General features: G+C 43.6%; 1 protein-coding gene across 2 annotated transcripts in view; it reads right to left on the reverse strand.

Moving 5' to 3' along the window:
* Positions 1-9395: 9395 nt before the first annotated feature.
* The window catches only part of LOC121582245 (cytoskeleton-associated protein 5-like), a 100644-nt gene continuing 87221 nt past the window's right edge, over positions 9396-22818 (reverse strand). For both annotated transcript variants that reach the window (XM_041897921.2, XM_041897920.1), the window contains exons 37-43: positions 18785-18860; positions 17223-17411; positions 15095-15202; positions 14877-14951; positions 14485-14647; positions 14127-14233; positions 9396-9942 (exon numbers count right to left, since the gene is read on the reverse strand). In XM_041897921.2, coding sequence (XP_041753855.1) covers positions 9703-9942; positions 14127-14233; positions 14485-14647; positions 14877-14951; positions 15095-15202; positions 17223-17411; positions 18785-18860 — 958 coding nt within the window. In that variant the 3' untranslated portion in view covers positions 9396-9702. The remainder of the gene's footprint in view (positions 9943-14126; positions 14234-14484; positions 14648-14876; positions 14952-15094; positions 15203-17222; positions 17412-18784; positions 18861-22818) is intronic.

A 22818-nucleotide genomic window follows, 5' to 3' on the forward strand; every position in this document is an offset into this window, starting at 1 on the left:
CTTAGCATCTGTGTCATCTGACCAATTCTTTATTAACCGAGTCACTGGTGCTTCCTGCTTTAGTTTTTGCTTATAAGCAGGAATCAGGAGGATAGAGTTATGGTCAGATTTGCCAAATGGAGGGTGAGGGAGAGCTTTGTATGCGTCTCTGTGTGTGGAGTAAAGGTGGTCTAGAGTTTTTTTTCCTCTGGTTGCACATTTAACATGCTGGTAGAAATTAGGTAGAACGGATTTAAGTTTCCCTGCATTAAAGTCACCGGCCACTAGGAGCGCTGCATCTGGATGAGCGTTTTCCTGTTGATTTATGGCCTTATACAGCTCATTCAGTGCAGTCTTAATGCCAGCATTGGTTTGTGGTGGTAAATAGACAGCTATGAAAAATATAGATGAAAACTCTCTTGGTAAATAGTGTGGTCTACAGCTTATCATAAAATACTCTACCTCAGGCGAGCAAAACCTCAAGACTTCCTTAGTATTTGATTTTGTGCACCAGCTGTTGTTTACAAATATACACAGACCGCCACCCCTTGTCTTACCGGAGTCAGCCGTTCTATCCTGCCGATGTAGCGTATAGCCCGCTAGCTGTATGTTATCCATGTCGTCGTTCAGCCACGACTCGGTGAACATAAGATATTACAGTTTTTAATGTCCCGTTGGTAGGATAACTGTAATCTTAGGTCATCCAATTTGTTCTCCAATGATTGAAGATTGGCTAATAGGATTGATGGGAGCGGCAGTTTACTCGCTCGCCGTCGGATCCTTACAAGGCACCCCGACCTACATCCACGATATCTCCGTCTCTTCCTCATGCGAATGACAGGGATTTGGGCCTTGTCGGGTGTCTGTAGGATATCCTTTGCGGCCGCCTCGTTGAAGAAAAAATCTTCGTCCAATACGAAGTGAGTAATAGCTGTCCTGATATCCAGAAGCTCTTTTTGGTTATAAGAGACGATGGCAGAAACATTATGTACAAAATAAATTACAAATAACGCGGAAAAACACACATAATAGTACAATTGGTTAGAGGGCTGTAAAACGGCAGCCAGGTGTGTTTGCTGTTGGTGAGGCTACATTTCTCACCTCAGTGGCTATCTGGTCATTGAGGCGGTCATGTCTATTTGGTCATTGAGGTGGTCATGTCTATCTGGTCATTGAGGTGGTCATGTCTATCTGGTTATTGAGGTGGTCATGTCTATCTGGTTATTGAGGTGGTCATGTCTATCTGGTCATTGAGGTGGTCATGTCTATCTGTATAAAAAAAACTTTTATGAACACCAACCATTCAACACACACCATTACATTTGGCAGTGTATAAGATAGTGGGGGAAAAAAGTATTTAGTCATCCACCAATTGTGCAAGTTCTCCCACCTAAAAAGATGAGAGAGGCCTGTCATTTTCATCATAGGTACACGTCAACTATGACAGACAAAATGAGGAAAAAAAATCCAGAAAATCACATTGTAGGATTTTTAATGAATTTATTTGCAAATTATTGTGGAAATTAAGTATTTGGTCAATAACAAAAGTTTCTCAATACTTTGTTATATACCCTTTGTTGGCAATGACACAGGTCAAACGTTTTCTGTAAGTCTTCACAAGGTTTTCACACTGTTGCTGGTATTTTGGCCCATTCCTCCATGCAGATCTCCTCTAGAGCAGTGATGTTTTGGGGCTGTCGCTGGGCGGCAACACGGACTTTCAACTCCCTCCAAAGATTTTCTATGGGGTTGAGATCTGCAGACTGGCTAGGCCACTCCAGGACCTTGAAATGCTTCTTACGAAGCCACTCCTTCGTTGCCCGGGCGGTGTGTTTGGGATCATTGTCATGCTGAAAGACCCAGCCACATTTCATCTTCAATGCCCTTGCTGATGGAAGGAGGTTTTCACTCAAAATCTCACGATACATGGCCCCATTCATTCTTTCCTTTACACGGATCAGTCGTCCTGGTCCCTTTGCAGAAAAACAGCCCCAAAGCATGATGTTTCCACCCCCATGCTTCACAGTAGGTATGGTGTTCTTTGGATGCAACCAAAAAGTTATATTTTGGTTTCATCTGACCATATGACATTCTCCCAATCCTCTTCTGGATCATCCAAATGCACTCTAGCAAACTTCAGACGGGCCTGGACATGTACTGGCTTAAGCAGGGGGACACGTCTGGCACTGCAGGATTTGAGTCCCTGGCGGCGTAGTGTGTTACTGATGGTAGGCTTTGTTACTTTGGTCCCAGCTCTCTGCAGGTCATTCACTAGGTCCCCCCGTGTGGTTCTGGGATTTTTGCTCACGGTTCTTGTGATCATTTTGACCCCACGGGGTGAGATCTTGCATGGCGCCCCAGATCGAGGGAGATTATCAGTGGTCTTGTATGTCTTCCATTTCCTAATAATTGCTCCCACAGTTGATTTCTTCAAACCAAGCTGCTTACCTATTGCAGATGCAGTCTTCCCAGCCTGGTGCAGGTCTACAATTTTGTTTCTGGTGTCCTTTGACAGCTCTTTGGTCTTGGCCATAGTGGAGTTTGGAGTGTGACTGTTTGAGGTTGTGGACAGGTGTCTTTTATACTGATAACAAGTTCAAACAGGTGCCATTAATACAGGTAACGAGTGGAGGACAGAGGAGCCTCTTAAAGAAGAAGTTACAGGTCTGTGAGAGCCAGAAATCTTGCTTGTTTGTAGGTGACCAAATACTTATTTTCCACCATAATTTGCAAATAAATTAATAAAAAATCCTACAATGGGATTTTCTGGATTTTTTTTTCTCAATTCGTCTGTCATAGTTGACGTGTACCTATGATGAAAATTACAGGCCTCTCTCATCTTTTTAAGTGGGAGAACTTGCACAATTTGTGGCTGACTAAATACTTTTTTCCCCCACTGTATGGTTTGCAGTGCACCAGAGTGCTACATTCTTTAACTTTTTTTCTTACTTCAGGTCTCACATTACCAGAAAAGGTGAGAATGTCCTTGACAATAGCACAATTCTGGTAAATTGGATGGGAGACAGGGGTCAGCATAGTCCAGCAGTGTTTCCCCTGCAGCCTCAGGCTCATCCAGTGCTGCCACACACACAGTTGTTCAATATGGCTTATTTGTCTTCCCACTAACATGCCATTCAGTAATATAAGATGAAGATGAATACTGGCCAGGGTCCAGTGTTTAGAAGAATCTGCAGGGACATTCAAGTATGAATGTAGAGTATGAAGAATGATTTATCTTATTATTTTACATTACATAATAAACATCAACCACTACTGAAAAACAGGAATTATTCTAAACTTTTCTGTGTTTTCTGTGTTGCTTTTTTTCACAGGGAAATGCACAAATAGTCACCATGCAGTATGTCCTGACCTGGGGTTTGTCTGAAATTGGGAAGCAGCCTCACCTGGGAAATACAAATGGGCTGTTCACACAAGCCAACACTTTGAGTGATACTTTGATATCCAGTCACGACCATGTTCTGTATCAGAATCAGCATTAGTCTGTCATTATGAATTGCTTTGTCTTAAAATCCATTTTCCTTACCTTATCCTGACACTTTTTGTGGAACCTTTATATAGAAATGTATTGTGTGGAACAAACATGCCTCGCTGACTATATAATAACAAATCATGTCAGCTCTATTCATGGCATTTCTATCTGCAACATTCCACAACTTTAGCCTACTGAAAGTGCCCCAGGAAATAGAGGGGTCCAATCAGGGGTGTATTCATTACACAAATTCTATTGCAAAACATTTAGTCTGTCACAAAATGTTTACTGCAAATGCTGTTCAGTTCCGTTTTGTTCTGAACTCCCTTTCCTCTACTATTCATTTTCCTAGCTTCCTTTCCTATTGTTTGTGCTTCCTTTCCTTTTCTCCTTTCCCGGTTCCCTGTCATCATTTATTTTCCTCATATCCAAGCTCCCTTTCTTTATTTTCTTTGCCATCTCCCTTTCCTTTCCTCCTTTTCTATTCTAGCGCCTCTACCTTTCCTAGCTCCCTTTGCTTAGCCATTAGTGTTCTTGAAATTAATATCTAGTGTATTGATATGTTCAACATTATTTGGATTGGGATATTATAAATTGCTATGATTTCTTTATTTTTGTTTACATTTGTGAATGATGTATGCAAGGTGGCTGACTATATAAAAAAAGCAATTTTATGTCCGTTTTAAATTAAATTACACTTCAATTGTTGTGGCAATGGGGGCTTCAAATAGTGATCAAATAAAATAAGTACAAAGTTTAGCATATCAAAGTGCATTTGGAATTTTACACCAGTGACAAAGTGTACACACTACTTATTTTCCCCAATGTAGTGAAACATTTTTAGATATGTACATTTTAAGTATTGTATAACATATCATGGCCTAGCCTACTGCTTGGGCTTATTAGTCACCCACAAATAATAAAAAATGCCTATTTCCTATTTAAATAGGATATTTATTTTGTGCAATGGCTTGAATAATTTGGTTATGCTACTTTGTTGATAAAGCAACACACACAGTATTTAAATACTTAGATGGCTCACAACTTCCTCCAGCTATATCAAGACAAGACCGAGGTACTTATTATTGGAGCCAAAGCACAGAGAATCTGGCCGCACATTTTAATTCACAGCCAATAAAGATAAAACACCAGGTAAAAAAACTGTGGACATATTTAAAAGGGATCTTAGGGTGCTTTTTTAGTTTAAAATAGTTATTTTGTTTCTTGTGTAGTAAATATTAACGTTTTTATTTTCATAATTTTTTCCTGTGAAGTGCATTGTTGCATTCATGTCTGAAATGTGCTATATAAATAAAGCTTGATTTGATGTATTACTCTGTTCCAGAATAAATTGGCTTTGGAATGACCCATTTATGGTTTTGAAAAATCTATTCAGTTCCTCCACATTGAAATGAATGGCAGCCAACTTGAAAATAGGCTGCTGTGACTGATTTTACACTAAATCTATGATGACTCTGAAACTTTTCCAATGGGTCTCCTTGTTCTGTGGGAAGTTTGGTGTAGTTATTATCTAGGGTACCATGTAATAATAAAGCACAGGGCAGGGGTTAAGACCCCTCTGGGGGTTGGCCCCCCTTCACTGGGCCCTCTACCCCCAACTCCTTGGGGCAGGGAGCTGGCTGGATGAAGTGGCGGAGGTCAGCCCCCCTTGTTCGGGGGTCGGCTCCCGCTCCCTGGGTCGGCCCCAGCCCTCTCTGGGTGTATTTAGTGGCGCCCCTTGGTGGCCACGGGCAGGGGTTGGCCCAGCCCTCTCCCCCGATCTCCCTAGTACAGGGAGCTAGGTGGATGTAGTGGCGCACCCTGGTGGCCCTGGGTGGGGGGGTCGGACCCCTCCCTGGGTCAGCCTCAGCTCTCTCTGGCCGTCTCCCCCCATATCCCTGGGGCAAGGAGCTGGCTGGAAGTAGTGGCGCCCCCTGCTGGCGGGGGTCAGGCAACCTCCCTGGGGAAGGGAGCTGGGTGGAAGTATTGGTGCCCCCGGTTGCTGTGGGCGGGGGACGGTCTCCCCTCCCTTTGTCGACCTCAGCCCTCTCCCCTCATCTCCCTGGTGCAGGAAGCTGGCTGGATGTACTGGTGGCCATCGGCAGGGGTAGGCACCCCTCTCCGGGGGTCAGGCCCACCCTCACTAGGTCAGCATCTCCCCTCTCTGGCCCTCTCCTCCCATATCCCTGGGGAAGGGAGCTGGCTGGATGTAGTGGTGCCCCCTGGTGGCCTTGGCCAGCGGCGAAGGGTCGCCCCCCCTGGCCGTCGGCCCACCTAGTCTCGAGCGAGACTCTAGACAGAGTCTCTGGGTTAGAGCGTTAACATCACCTGTAAATGCGCACTGAACAGGTGTAATGAACACGTGTAAAAATGACCAAAACAAGCGTTTGCTACACCTGTAAATGCACACTAAACAGGTGTAATGAACATGTAAATATAACTTCTGACACTTTATAAAAACAAGTGAAAAATGATCATTACAAGCATTCAAATCACCTGTAAATGCGAAAAGTGAAAAAAAAACATGTAAAGAAAATGACATTTGACACTTGAAAAAAGCAAGTGAAAAATGATCATTACAAGTGTTAAGACGTCTTCCGGGTAAGACGATTTTAACCTTTTGGCCTACCATAGATGTGCAGTTCGCAAACGAGTTAGATTTTTTTTTACTGACTCGAGAGTCATGATTAATTTATTTTAGTCGTTCGTTTGACCTGCTGGCTTGAATGAATTCTACAGTATGATTAATACGCGCTGCTCCGGTGACATGCTCCGACAAACAACTGTCATATATGCACGCAGGCAAAATAGATTAGAAAAATAGATGTTTAGAACTGATAATTGATCGCATGGTGCAATAATTAATGCAATTAATTGATTATTGAATGTGATGTAGAACCAAAACATACAGCCTCTACTCAAACTTGAACTCGAGAATGAATCATTTGGGGTGCTGCAGTTGGCAAACGATATGGTGCTCATCAGCCTCAGGGCAGTCAAGCAATTAATTCTGCCAATACTTTAATACTACACAAAAATATAAAACGCAACAATTTCAGTTACACTTTACATGAGGAAATCAGTCAATTTAAACAAATTCATTAGGCCCTAATCTATGGATTTCACGATTGGGAATACAGATACCTTTAAATAAATGGGCCTCAGGATCTCATCACAGTATTTCTGTGCATTAAAATTGTCATTGATAAAATGCAATTGTGTTCGTTGTTCGTAGGTTATGCCGGTCCATACCATAACCCCACCATGGTGCACTCCGTTCACAATGTTGACGTCAGCAAACTGTCGCCCACAAAACACCATACACGTGGTCTGCAGTTGTGAGGCTGGTTGGACATACTGCCAAACTCTCTAAAAAGACTGAGGCGGCTTATTGTAGAGAAAATAACATTCAATTATCTGGCATTAGCTCTGGTGGACATTCCTGCAGTCAGCATGCCAATTGCACGCTCCCTCAACTTGAGACATGTGGCATTGTTGTGACAAAACTGCACATTTTAGTGGCCTTTTGTCCCCAGCACAAAGTGTATCTGTGTAATGATCATGCCATTTAATCTGTTTCTTGATATGCCACACCTGTCAGGTGGATGGATTATCTTGGCAAAGGAGAAATGCTCACTAACACTAACAGGGATGTAAACAAATTTGCACACAAAATGAGAAACTTTGTGCGTATGGAACATTTTTAGCTTATGAAACCAACACTTCACATTGCATTAATATTTTAGTTCAGTGTACAATCTAGTCCGGTTGCAGCCACAACTAGACCTCGTTTCTAATGTACCAAGAAGTAATCTTATTTGTATGCCAAGCAATCAACAAATGTACATACACTGCCCAAAAAAATAAAGGGAACACTAAAATAACAAATCCTAGATCTGAATGAATGAAATAATCTTATTAAATACTTCTTTCTTTACATAGTTGAATGTGCTGACAACAAAATCACACAAAAATTATCAATGGAAATCAAATTTATCAACCCATGGAGGTGTGGATTTGGAGTCACCCTCAAAATTAAAGTGGAAAACCACACTACAGGCTGATCCAACTTTGATGTAATGTCCTTAAAACAAGTCAAAATGAGGCTCAGTAGTGTGTGTGGCCTCCACGTGCCTGTATGACCTCCCTACAACGCCTGGGCATGCTCCTGATGAGGTGGCGGATGGTCTCCTGAGGGATCTCCTCCCAGACCTGGACTAAAGCATCCGCCAACTCCTGGACAGTCTGTGGTGCAACGTGGCGTTGGTGGATGGAGCGAGACATGATGTCCCAGATGTGCTCAATTGGATTCAGGTCTGGGGAACGGGCAGGCCAGTCCATAGCATCAATGCCTTCCTCTTGCAGGAACTGCTGACACACTCCAGCCACATGAGGTCTAGCATTGTCTTGCATTAGGAGGAACCCAGGGCCAACCGCACCAGCATATGGTCTCACAAGGGGTCTGAGGATCTCATCTCGGTACCTAATGGCAGTCAGGCTACCTCTGGCGAGCACATGGAGGGCTGTGCGGCCCCCCAAAGAAATGCCACCCCACACATGACTGACCCACCGCCAAACCGGTCATGCTGGAGGATGTTGCAGGCAGCAGAACGTTCTCCACGGCCTCTCCAGACTCTGTCACGTCTGTCACATGTGCTCAGTGTGAACCTGCTTTCATCTGTGAAGAGCACAGGGCGCCAGTGGCGAATTTGCCAATCTTGGTGTTCTCTGGCAAATGCCAAACGTCCTGCACGGTGTTGGGCTTTAAGTACAACCCCCACCTGTGGACGTCGGGCCCTCATACCACCCTCATGGAGTCTGTTTCTGACCGTTTGAGCAGACACATGCACATTTGTGGCCTGCTGGAGGTCATTTTGCAGTGCTCTGGCAGTGCTCCTCCTGCTCCTCCTTGCACAAAGGCGGAGGTAGCAGTCCTGCTGCTGGGTTGTTGCCCTCCTACGGCCTCCTCCACGTCTCCTGGTAGCGCCTCCATGCTCTGGACACTACGCTGACAGACACAGCAAACCTTCTTGCCACAGCTCGCATTGATGTGCCATCCTGGATGAGCTGCACTACCTGAGCCACTTGTGTGGGTTGTAGACTCCGTCTCATGCTACCACTAGAGTGAAAGCACCGCCAGGTGACCAAAACATCAGCCAGGAAGCATAGGAACTGAGAAGTGGTCTGTGGTCACCACCTGCAAAACCAGTCCTTTATTGGGGGTGTCTATAATTTGCCTATAATTTCCACCTGTTGTCTATTCTATTTGCACAACAGCATGTGAAATGTATTGTCAATCAGTGTTGTTTCCTAAGTGGACAGTTCGATTTCACAGAAGTGTGATTGACTTGGAGTTACATTGTTTTGTTTAAGTGTTCCCTTAATTTTTTTGAGCAGTGTAGTTTAAAGCACGCGTTTACAAGCCCCTTATGATGAATGAGAGACTAGTACATTATTTTTTAAAGTTTTCAGTTCATCGCTAGCCGGTACGGGGTCCTGGGCATTACGGACTCTAATGAAACGAGTCGAAGACTTGTTCTTTTGACTGAACGAGTCAAAGATCAGAGTCAGTAAAACAAGCCAAACTTTACTACTATGCAGGGGCACACCACCAAAATGTCTAGCAAAACCCAGACTGATGCACAAACCCCACTGTTGCCTAAAGGTCGATCATTTGTCCGTCGCCCAAGTTGATCCTTTCACAACTAAAATTGAGACATTCAAATTCCTTTGCACATAATTATTTTGGAATTGCCCACTGCGCGCTCTGATGGCGCTTATGAAAGAACTAAGAATGTGGTCAAATGCAGCTGAAAATGTAAGAGCTCTTGCTACAAACCCCCACCCACCCAACATAGCATCAGGGGGTCTCAATGAGGAACTGGACCTTTACCCTACCATTTTCAGCCTTGTACATGAAGAACAATTCAAGATATGTCAAACTTTATTTATATAATACAAAACATGTATAATCCATACAAACATTACATCACACATTCATCACACACCCCTCACCTTCATCGGGAATAACTGATTGCATACACCTCTCAAACACTCCATTTATACTATGTGCATTTGTCCTTTACGCCACCAGCATCCCATGAGAAAGAGAGCAGCCATTTGTTTTTTGACGATTGCACCCTTATTGAACTATTTTGTCATCATCAAGCCAAACGTGACAATTTCATAAGGAGTTGGCAAGAGCAGAAACCGACCCAGGCACCCAGGCTAATTTATTGTTGGTTGCCCTTGATCTTCTGTAGTCTCTTCATGAGGTCGGCTAGGTTGCCCGTGGAGGCGGAGTCGGGGTTAGTGGGCCGGGAGGGGCTCTGTGGGCGGGGCTGGTCCTGTGATTGGCGGTTGTGGAGGATCTGGGACATTTTGCTCTGGAGCACGACCATAGAGGAGGAAGGGGTCATGGGGGGCTTGGAGAGAAGAGTGGCGCGCTTATCCTCATCCTCCCTCTGCTGGGGCTACACGGGAGAGGGGATAAAGGAGAGAAAGTAAATCCACTCACTATTTACAATCACAGCAACAATCAAACTACTAGAACGAAAAATATGATTCAGTAACCACATTTCCATCCACAGTTTTTATGCGAGTAAAGTCATAATGTACATAAAAAAATGTTGGTGTAATTTAAAAAATCCCGACGGATGATTTGGTTGTTCGTCATGGTGGGGTCTTTTTGTGTCAGTAAAATTAAAGTACGCGGTAAATGGCAGGGGAAACGCCTTTATGCGCAAATATTGATAAAATAACCATTATATCGAAGTAAATTTGGAGTCACGCGATGATATGGTGTGTGGTCCTCCCACTATGACTCAGAAAACCATGCAGTTCAAATTAAACTACGGATTAAGTAAATGATGATGATGAACTCCACAGGGTGGTGAAAGTGCACAGTGATGAGCTTGATGCTGATTTCCAATAAATCAAGGGTCTTATTCTGGTGAATCGATGCTTGACAAATAAAAAATATTTTCGCTCTTATCCATAATAATCTCATGTAGACTAGCCAATCCGCACAGCCTACCTGTGAGCTGTTGGCTAGAACGCAGGTGCCAAGACCAGAGCAGGCACATTTGCTATTTAACGCAACAGTTTGTGACTAAACTAAATCGGTAGAGTTGAAAATGCGATGGAAACACATTGAACTTCAGATTTTTATTCGGTACATGAAACCTTAAGCGAAATAGTACATTGTGTGCACTACATCATCACACACTGATTTTTATCTGCAACAAATTTATTTGGTGGAAACATACAGTGGGGACAACAAGTATTTGATACACTGCCGATTTTGCAGGTTTTCCTACTTACAAAGCATGTAGAGGTCTGTAATTTTTATCATAGGTACACTTCAACTGTGAGAGACGGAACTAAAACAAAAATCCAGAAAATCACATTGTATGATTTTTAAGTAATTTGCATTTTATTGCATGACATAAGTATTTGATACATCAGAAAAGCAGAACTTAATATTTGGTACAGAAACCTTTGTTTGCAATTACAGAGATCATACGTTTCCTGTAGGTCTTGACCAGGTTTGCACACACTGCAGCAGGGATTTTGGCCCACTCCTCCATACAGACCTTCTCCAGATCCTTCAGGTTTCGGGGCTGTCGCTGGGCAATACGGACTTTCAGCTCCCTCCAAAGATTTTCTATTGGGTTCAGGTCTGGAGACTGGCTAGGCCACTCCAGGACCTTGAGATGCTTCTACGGAGCCACTCCTTAGTTGCCCTGGCTGTGTGTTTCGGGTCGTTGTCATGCTGGAAGACCCAGCCACGACCCATCTTCAATGCTCTTACTGAGGGAAGGAGGTTGTTGGCCAAGATCTCGCGATACATGGCCCCTTCCATCCTCCCCTCAATACGGTGCAGTCGTCCTGTCCCCTTTGCAGAAAAGCATCCCCAAAGAATGATGTTTCCACCTCCATGCTTCACGGTTGGGATGGTGTTCTTGGGGTTGTACTCATCCTTCTTCCTCCTCCAAACACGGCGAGTGGAGTTTAGACAAAAAAGCTCTATTTTTGTCTCATCAGACCACATGACCTTCTCCCATTCCTCCTCTGGATCATCCAGATGGTCATTGGCAAACTTCAGATGGGCCTGGACATGCGCAGGCTTGAGCAGGGGCACCTTGCGTGCGCTGCAGGATTTTAATCCATGACGGCGTAGTGTGTTACTAATGGTTTTCTTTGAGACTGTGGTCCCAGCTCTCTTCAGGTCATTGACCAGGTCCTGCTGTGTAGTTCTGGGCTGATCCCTCACCTTCCTCATGATCATTGTTGCCCCACTAGGTGAGATCTTGCATGGAGCCCCAGACCGAGGGTGATTGACCGTCATCTTGAACTTCTTCCATTTTCTAATAATTGCGCCAACAGTTGTTTCATTCTCAACAAGCTGCTTGCCTATTGTCCTGTAGCCCATCCCAGCCTTGTGCAGGTCTACAATTTTATCCCTGATGTCCTTACACAGCTCTCTGGTCTTGGCCATTGTGGAGAGGTTGGAGTCTGTTTGATTGAGTGTGTGGACAGGTGTCTTTTATACAGGTAACGAGTTCAAACAGGTGCAGTTACAGGTAATGAGTGGAGAACAGGAGGGCTTCTTAAAGAAAAACTAACAGGTCTGTGAGAGCCGGAATTCTTACTGGTTGGTAGGTGATCAAATACTTGTCATGCAATAAAATGCAAATTAATTACTTAAAAATCATACAATGTGATTTTCTGGATTTGTTTTAGATTCCGTCTCTCACAGTTGAAGTGTACCTATGATAAAAATTACAGATCTCTACATGCTTTGTAAGTAGGAAAACCTGCAAAATCGGCAGTGTATCAAATAATGGTTCTCCCCACTGTACCACTGGTGGGAAAATGCTGATATTTCCTTTGAGGATTCTAGATTATTCGCATAATCAGGTTCGTCAGAGGATGTTGCTTGCAAATAGGGATGTTAATTGTTAACTGTAAACCGCCTAAATACATGTAACCAGTCATGCTTGTCGGATTATAGGTGAATTTGAATAATGTAGTAAAATTAAATAAGTGTGTGTATTTGTATAATTCACTATACATCTTAATTATCACACACCCACCGCATACAGAGCAAAGTTTAAGCGGAACATCACCTGGTCAGCAGCGAGAGCTCGCAGCTCCTCAAATAGCTGGTTGCTATTTAAGCCTGGTCCTTGCGCAACATTTCTAAATGCAATCGCGTGAGAAAACAGTTTTGATGGTCACCATTAAAAAAAGGGGGGATCACTGCTTTCCATTGCTACTATATTTATTTCTCAACTTGTAATATCAAGCAGATTGCACTGTTTTATAACCTGAGTAGCTTATCTGGCATGGCTTATATTAAAAAGGAACCACGGGATGTGCATCCTCCATTCGCCATTCCAGTGCATAGGCAATACGGTGGGGAATAAGACAGACAACATTGTCACTCTGAAAATAGACAACTCACACCCCCCCGTTACATTCATTTGTTTTATGATACAATATTTTTTCCAGTTGTTGGACAAGCTGATTGTGTAAAATTTGCCAATAGGCATTTTTTTTTTTACATTGGCTATTTCATTTCAGTAGTTGAATGAATGTTCAATAATATAGCCTCTTGACTGTGATGATAGGCTTGCTATTGTCACGTTTCAGCTCTTAATGAAAAATTTAAGTTCCTTGTACGCATGCATTAGTATTTTCTGTGGGTCACGTCATTTTACTAGTTGGAACGAGTTTATCCAGTTGTTAACCCCTAGAGTTGATCTAAGTTACATAACAAAAAAAAATCCATACAAATCCATCAGTGTAAGGATTTTTTTTGCATTGGATGAGTCTCAACCCACCGCCTCCGCCTTCTGCATCTGCGGTGGAAGCTGGCAGAGCCAAGAGCGGTGTTTGTCAGACCACGAGACATCCCAAAAATTGGTCTTCTTACAAAAACGTCTGTAGCGTCCGAACGGTTTGACATAAAAACTATTATGACCACTCTATGGAAAGGGGAGATTCTCACAAACATGGTGTTCTCGGTTTTGATCTACGACCCCCACAAGTGTCATGGGACTCGTCTGAAGGTAACCGGTACCGGTTTAAAAAAACAAATGGAAGTATGAAGGTATTTTATGCCTAGCCAAAAAAAGGGGTTAAATATGTGTAAAAAAAATAATTTTCCAGATTTAAAAAATATATATATCTACTAGTTTTAGGACAGACACCTTGTTTCTTACACAATTTTTGGTGTCCTTTTTGCCATTTATGAATGTGTTGAATGCGTTTCTATGGGCTTTAGTTGTAAAGGCCAAAACCAATATTGTGGTCCTCTGTAGCTCAATTGGTAGAGCATGGCGCTTGTAACGCCAGGGTAGTGGGTTCGATTCCCGGGACCACCCATACCTAAAAATGTATGCACACACGACTGTAAGTCACTTTGGATAAAAGCGTCTGCTAAATGGCATATTATTATATTATTATTAATACAATTCTAAATCAAATAGCTAAATGATTCATAGTACGACCGTCTTAAAACAACTACATGTCAGCTTAGCAACCCACCCTCCCCCATCGTCTTAGACTAAAGAATTCACCAGTTAATGGGGGTCGGTTAGTCGGCAGCAAAATTGACCAGAATTTGCATCCCTTCCTACAAATACTGTACCTTGGTGGTGTTCTCCAGGCCGTGCAGCTGTCGGAGTATCTTGAGTCTCTCCTGGTAGACTGAGGGTCTGAGCTCCTCTCTGCCAGGAGTAGGGTCCAGACCTACACCTAATGAGGATAAATAATAGGTTAGAACAGGTGGTGTTGAGAAGCATTTGTGTGCACCTATTGTGAGGGGCTGTATCCGCTATGCCTCCCCTCTTTTTTTAGTCATTTAGCAGACGCTCTTATCCAGAGCGACTTAGCTAGTGAGTGCATACATTTTCATACTGGCCCCCCGTGGGAAACGAACCCACAACCCTGGCGTTGCAAGCGCCATGCTCTACCAAATGACCTACAGGGGACTGTTGTGTGTGTACCTGTGGTGGGCGATGGTATCCTGGCCTTGTCTCCTCTCTCTGTGCAGAGTGTGTTCAGGCTGTGTTCTACAAAGGTCTGAAAGGTCTGTGGCAGCTTCTTCAGGTGGGAGGCAAGGTCCACCTCAGGGTGTCTCTGCTTAAACTCCCACAGCTTAGACAGACCCTACACACACACACAATTAAAGAGAGTCATGCTGTCAGGGAAACACTATGGCAGAGCATGGAAAAACCCAGACCCATCACACTGGGTAGGAAGACCCACTCACACACACGGCTGATGCCAAACCTCTCATCCCTAACCTAAGGCCCATATTTTGTAGATAACGTTCTAGGGTGCAGTTTGCCATTGGGTTAGATTGTCTGACAGTAATTACATGGAATCTGAACCTCACCTCTTTGCTGTTCACCTTGGAAGATATATTTTTGAAGATCTCCCCCAACACCTCTGCATCCTTTGATTTGTGAACCTTTTAGGAGACAACAGATAGAAGATATGAGGCTTTATACTCAGTAACAAGCAGCATTCAGAGTGTCCTTGATGGAAATGTAGAACCATTTCTGTCATGATGGAAACAGAGCCCGTGAACAAACTAGATGGGTAGGAGTGTACCGTGTGTGCAGTCTCTCTTTCCGTCTTGGCAGACTTGACAACCTTCTTCAGATGAGCCTCCAACTCAGACTCACTCTTGTCCTCGATAAGTGACAGGTGATCCAGGATCTGTTTGTGGAAAAGACAAATACTCAAAACAAACAAAAACTATTGGGATAAATGTTTAAATCAAGTTTTAGTAAATGTATCGCGCCAAGTCAGTGAACATGCATATAATCATGACATAATGGGTCTGTCATGAAAGCCAACAACCTGAGTAAACTGGCTGCGTGTGCACCATCACGTTTATGTTGATTTTGTCCATCCACACCAGACATGATAATGATACACAGGTTAAAATATCTACACCAACTGTGAATCAATTATATTAATTTGGGGGCAGCTGGAGAAACACATGAAACGTTAATGGACATTTAGCTAGCTAGTTTGTGTCCTGGGAGATTAACAGTGGGGTGTTATTTAACCTGAAATGCATATGGTCCTTTTTTTGGTGGCCGGATCTTTGTATGATTTGACCCAGAGTCATACAAAATCATGCGTTTCTCTAATCTGATGATTAAGCCACAGATAAAAGGGGAAACCTAGTTAGTTATCTTTGATTAATCTCTCCTCGGTCATCTTCCAAGCACCAATGTGAAAACCAATGAGTAGATGGGAGAAGCTGTGCCGAGTGTCTCAAATAGAACCAAGTTCTATTTTAGCGTTTTGCAACAAACGGTCGTTGACACGCGCAAGCAGTGTACATGCAATGAATAACATGTACACGTTAAATTATTTTGCAACGCTCGCAACACGCCCAGTGTGGTTGGGTGTAATATAAAATAAGCAAATTATGAGGAGCAAAGGAGAATCCAATGGTGTTTAAATAAGCAAATTACACTACATGACCAAAAGTATGTGGACACCTGCTCGTCGAACATCTCATTCCAAAATCATGGGCATTAATATGGCGTTGGTACCCCCTTTGTTCCTATAACAGTCTCCACTCTTCTGGGAAGGCTTTCCACTAGATGTTGGAATATTGCTATGGGGACTTGTTTCCATTCAGCCACAAGAGCATTAGTGAGGTTGGGCACTGACAGGCGATTAGGCCTGGTTCGCTGTCGGCGTTCCAATTTATACCAAAGGTGTTCAATGGATTTGCGGTAAGGGCTCTATGTAGGCCAGTCAAATTCTTCCGCACCAATCTTGACAAACCATTTCTGTATGTACCTCGCTTTGTGCACAGAAGCATTGTCATGCTGAAACAGGAAATGGCCTTCCCCAAACTGTTGCCATAAAGTTGGACGCATAGAATTGTCTAGATTGTCAATGTATGCTGTAGTGTTAAGATTTCCCTTCACTGGAACTAGCCCGAACCATGAAAAACACTGTTGGCACTATGCATTGGGGCAGTTAGCGTTCTCTTGGCATCCGCCAAACACAGATTTGTTCGTCGGACTGCCAGATGATGAAGCGCGATTCATCACTCCAGAGAATGCGTTTCCACTGCTCCACAGTCCAACGGCGGCAAGCTTTACACCACTCCAGCCAACACTTGGCATTGCGCATGGTGATCTTAGGCTTGTGTGCTGCTGCTTGGCCATGGAAACCCATTTCATTAAGCTCCCGACGAACAGTTATTGTGCTGACGTTGCTTCCAGAGGCAGTTTGGAACTCGGTAGAGAGTGTTGCAACCGAGGACAGACGATTTTTATGCGCTAAGCGCTTCAGCGGTCCTGTTCTGTGAGCTTGTGTGGCCTGCCACTTTGCAGCTGAGCAGTTGTTGCACCTAGACGTTTATACTTCACAACGGCAGCACTTACAGTTGACCGGGGCAGCTCTAGCTGGGCAGAAATTTTATGAACTGACTTGTTGGAAAGGTGGCATTCTATGACGGTGCCACATTGAAAGTCACGGAGCTCTTCAGTAAGGCCATTCTACTGCCAATGTTTGTCTATGGAGATTGCATGGCTGTGTGCTCGATTTTATACACCTGTCAGCAACAGGTGTGGCTGAAATAGCCGAATCCAGTAATTTGAAAGGGTGTCCACATACTTTTGTGTGTGTGTATATAGATAGATAGAGAGTGTATGAGGATGCAAAGGGGAATCTAATGGTATGTGTGTGTGTGTGTATGTGTTCCCACCGTGGGCCCTGCCAGGCGGCAGAGTGTGTGTAGCAGAGTTTTGAGTGTGCGGTGGGGCATGTCAGTCTTGAGCTGCCGTAGGCGGTCTTTGGGGAAGAGCTTCATGAAGTTGTGCACATCCAGCAGGATCTTGTCCAGATTAAGACGGTTTATGGTATCAGGCAGGAACTTGATCATACGCCACAGACACTACACACAGAGAGAGAGAGAGGTTTAGATTACATACACAAAATCATACACAGGTCCTTGATGGCAGGGAGCTCGGCCCCAGTGATGTGCTGGGCTGTCCGCACCACCAAGTACATCACTGGGACTGAGCTCCCTGCCATCCAGGACCTCTATATCAGGAGGTGTGAAAGGAAGGCCCAGAAAATTGTTAAAGACTCCAGCCACCCAAGCCATAGCCTGTTCTCTCAGCTTCCACACAGCAAGCAGTACCAGTGAATCAAGTCTGACACCAATAGACCCCTGAACAGCTTCTATCCTCAAGCTATAAGACTGCTAAATAGCTAACAAAATGGCTACATTGACATCTGCATTGACCTTTCCATTTAATTTTTGCACTTTTTGCGCACACACACACACTCCATGCACACTCTACACACACACACTTAATTTGCTCACACACACACACATTCATACTGACACAACACGCACGCACACACTGACATACAATCATCATATACACTGCTGCTACTCTGTTTATCATACACTGAGTATACAAAACATTAATAACACCTTCCTAACACTGAATTGAGTTGTGCGCGCAACCCCTCCCCACACACACACCCCTTTTGCCCTCAGAAAAGCCTCAATTTGTTAGGTCATGACTCTGCAAGGTGTCGAAAGCATTCCACAGGGATGCTGGCCCATGTTGACTCCAACGCTTCCCACAGTTGAGTCAAGTTGGCTGGATGTCCTTTGGGTGGTGGACCATTCTTGATACACATGGAAATTGTTGAGCGTGAAAAACCCAGCTGCGTTGCAGTTCTTGACACTCAAACCAGTGCGCCTGGCACCTACTACCACACCCTATTCAAAAGGTACTTAAATATTTTGTCTTTCCCATTCACCCTCAATGGCACACATACACAATCCATGTCTCAAGGGTTAAAAATCGTTCTTTAACCTGTCTCCTCCCCTTCAGCTACACTGATTGAAGCGGATTTAACAAGTGACATCAATAAGGGATCATAGACTGACCAGGTGAAAACCATGTCATGGGAAGAGCAGGTGTTCTTAATGTTTTGTACACACAGCGTATACCCTGATGCCCAGTCACCTTACCCCTATACATATCTACCCTACCACTCCAGTATCCCTGCACATTGTAAATACGGTATTGGCACTGACCCTGGAACTGACCCTGTGTTTTTGTTCTACTTGACTTATGTTTTATAGTACTACTGATATTTGATTACTGCATTGTTGGGAAAGAGCAAGCAAGAAAGGCATTTCAATGTACTAGTGCACGTGACAATAACTTGAAACACAGGACAGTGGACAAAAAGGGAAGCGATATTAAATGACAGTTTTTCACAAATTGGACCAAACATTTTTACCTTCATAATGAGTTCAGAGAATTTTGGGGAGCCAGCGGAGGACAGGAGGCTGTCCTGCAGTAGCACCAGAAGAGCACTGGAGAAAAAGCGGTGACAGCACATTAATAAACATAACAGTACCTGCTAGAAGACCATCTGATCAGTCCTCTCCAATACTACATTATACAAATGAATAAACTAATACAATTATTTGATGCTTACAGGTCTGCTTTCTCCAGCGTGCAGTACACACAGAGCATTTGGTGCCTTTCAAGATTAGGGAGGACACATTTTTTTTTTTGGGGGAGGGACCATGGCCTCATTTCCATTACAGCATATTGGATAACTGTCATTCATATTCGATTCACCCAGCTCAAAGTAACAGCGATAGGTTTAGGCTACTACATCATACTCAAATTTGCCCTAAACCAATCAAGAGATTGCTACAACCTAGCCTACAAATGAAATGTTATAACGTAGGTTCACAGGTCGAGAGACAAATTGGAGTAGTCAAGGTGACCGACAGTGACACATTCAATACCGGCTTGAACACGCTTGCCTGCATCTAGCTGATCTGAGGTGTAATCATTTGTTCAAACAGTTGCAAAACAAGAGTTTCTATTGGACAAATTCAGGTAAGGTCCCTCCACATTTTGTTTGCTTCCGTTTAGCTATAGAATCCGTTTAGCTCTGATCACCCGCACACAGTTCACTTCCATAGCAGCCACATCCAGCATTATCACTTTGCTTATTGTATAATTACTTCTTGCATCTACGCGCTTTCCTCCTCACCTTTTCCCTTCGCTTGTGGACTTCAGTGCACAACACAACAAATCAAATCAACAGTCTGACCAGTCGCAAAAACCTATCCAAGCCAAACCTTCATATCATAATGGCTAACCAGCCTAAATTGTTGTCACCATATTGTTAGCCAACAAACTAGAACTAAACGTGTTAGTAAACCCACAATCCAATCTGTGTAGTTTAGCAGTTACACTGGCCAGCCCCGGTGACAATAATTAATAAAACCGGAAGCTTACATTGACTTGGAAGTTGCAGTGCTTGATAGCAAGCCAACATATGCAGTACCAGTCAAAAGTTCGGAAACACCTACTCATTCAAGGGTTTTTCTTTATTTTTGTAGAATAATAGTGAGGACATCAAAACTATTAAATAACACATGGACTCATGTAGTAACTAAAAAAGTGTTAAACAAATCAAAATATATTTTAGATTTTAGATTATTCAAAGTAGCCACCCTTTGCCTTGATGACAGCTTAAAAAATTATTGGAATTCTCTAAACCATGCATTTCCAACAGTCTTGAAGGAGTTATCACATATGCTGAGCACTTGTTGGCTGCTTTTCCTTCACTCTGCAGTCCAACTCATCTCAAACCATCTCAATTGGGTTGAGGTTGGGTGATTGTGGAGGCCAGGTCATCTGATGTAGCACTCCATTGCTCTCCTTCTTGGTTAAATAGCCCTTACACAGCCTGGAGGTGGGCTGAGTCATTGTCCTGTTGAAAAACAAATGATAGTCCCACTAAGCGCAAACCAGATGGGATGGCGTATCGCTGCAGTAGCCATGCTGGTTAAGTATTCCTTGAATTCTAAATAAATCAGAGACAGTGTCACCAGCAAAGCACCCCCACACCATCACACAACCATGCTTCACGGTGGGAACCACACATTCTGAGATTATCCGTTCACCTACTCTGCGTCTCACAAGACACGGCGGTTGGAACCAAAAATCAAGACTCATCAGACCAAAGGACAGATTTCCACCGGTCTAAGGTTCATTGCTCGTGTTTCAAGGCCCAAGCGTCTTCTTATTGGTGTCCTTTAGTAGTGGTTTCTTTGCAGCAATTCAACCATGAAGGTCTGATTCACGCAGTCTCCTCTAAACAGTTGATGTTGAGATGTGTCTGTTACTTGAACTCTGAAGCATCTATTTGCGCTGCAATTTCTGAAGCTGGTAACTAATGAACTTATCGTCTGCAGCAGAGGTAACTCTGGGTCTTCCTTTCCTGTGGTGGTCCTCATGAGAGCCAGTTTCATCATAGCGCTTGATGGTTTTTGCGACTGCACTTGAAGAAACTTTCAAAGTTCTTGAAATCTTCCAGATTGACTGACCTTCATGTCTTAAAGTAATGATGGACTGACGTTTCTCTTTGCTTATTTGAGCTGTTCAAGCCATAATATGGACTTGGTCTTTTACCAAATAGGGTTATCTTCTGTATACCACCCCTAGCTTGTCACAACACAACTGATTGGCTCAAACACATAAAGGAGGAAAGAAATTCCACAAATTAACTTTTAAGAAGGCACACCTGTAAATTGAAATGCATTCCAGGTGACTACCTCATGAAGCTGGTTGAGAGAATGCGAAAAGCTGTCATCAAGGCAAGGGGTGGCTATTTGAAGAATCTCAAATATAAAATATATTTTGATTTGTTTAACACTTTTTTTGGTTACTACATGATTCAATGTGTTATTTCATAGTTTTGATGTCTTCACTATTATTCTACAATGTAGAAAATAGTAAAAATAAAGAAAAACCCTTGAATGAGTAGGTGTGTCCAAACTTTTGACTGGTACTGTATATCATTCCTCTCAGAGTCAGGTTGTTGAGTAGGCCAAATGAACGAAGGAAAAAAAAAATATATATATAGCTAGCTCTTGCTGCTGCTTGTCCTTAATATTTGAAGAAATTAATTTGTTAAAAACTGTTCAACTATTGTCTCGCTCTCTTTGAGTCAACTACTCACCACACTTAGCTAGCTGTAGCTTATGCTTTTAGTACTAAACAGAAACGTCCTCTCTGTCAAATTAGTTTATTTTCAGCAAACTTAACATGTGTAAATATTTGTATGAACATAACAAGATTCAACAGACATAAACTGAACAAGTTCCACAGAAATTGAATAATGTGTCACTGAACAAAGGGGGGAGGGGGTATCTGGTGTGGCCACCAGCTGCATTAAGTACTGCAGTGCATCTCCTCCTCATGGACTGCACCAGATTTGCCAGTTCTTGCTGTAAGATGCTACACCACTCTTCCACCAAGGCATCTGCAAGTTCCCTGACATTTCTGGGGGGAATGGCCCTAGCACTCACCATCCGATCCAACAGGTCCAAAAATGCGCTCAATGGGATTGAGATCAGGGCTCTTCGCTGGCCATGGCAGAACACTGACATTCCTGTCTTGCAGGAAATCACACACAGAACGAGCAATATGGCTGGTGGCATTGTCACGCTGGAGGGTCATATCAGGATGATACACCGCCCCAGACCATGACGGACCCTCCACCTCCAAATCGATCCCGCTCATTCCTTCGACGATAAACGCGAATCCGACCATCACCCCCGTTGAGACAAAACCGCGACTCGTCTGTGAAGAGCACTTTTTGCCAGTCCTGTCTGGTCCAGTGACGGTGGGTTTGTGCCCATAGGCGACGTTGTTGCCGGTGATGTCTGGTGAGGACCTGCCTTACAACAGGCCTACAAGCCCTCAGTCCAGCCTCGCTCAGCCTATTGCCGACAGTCTGAGCACTGATGGAGGGATTGTGCATTCCTGGTGTAACTCGGGCAGTTGTTGCCATCCTGTACCTGTCCCGCAGGTGTGATGTTCGGATGTAACCATCCTGTGTAGGTGTTACACGTGGTCTGCCACAGTGAGGACGATCAGCTGTCCGTCCTGTCTCCCTGTAGCGCTGTCTTAGGCATCTCACAGTACGGACATTGCAATTTATTGCCCTGGCCACATCTGCAGTCCTCATGCCTCCTTGCAGAATGCCTAAGGCACGTTCACGCAGATGAGCAAGGACCCTGGGCATCTTTCTTTTGATGTTTTTCAGAGTCAGTAGAAAGGCCTCTTTAGTGTCCTAAGTTTTCATAACGCTGACCTTAATTGCCTACCGTCTGTAAGCTGTTAGTGTCTTAACGACCGTTCTACAGGTGCATGTTCATTAATTGTTTATGGTTCATTGAACAAGCATGGGAAACAGTGTTTAAACCCTTTACAATGAAGATCTGTGAAGTTATTTGGATTTTT

This window comes from Coregonus clupeaformis, unplaced genomic scaffold (assembly GCF_020615455.1).
Source record: "Coregonus clupeaformis isolate EN_2021a unplaced genomic scaffold, ASM2061545v1 scaf0407, whole genome shotgun sequence".
NCBI lineage: Eukaryota > Metazoa > Chordata > Actinopteri > Salmoniformes > Salmonidae > Coregonus > Coregonus clupeaformis.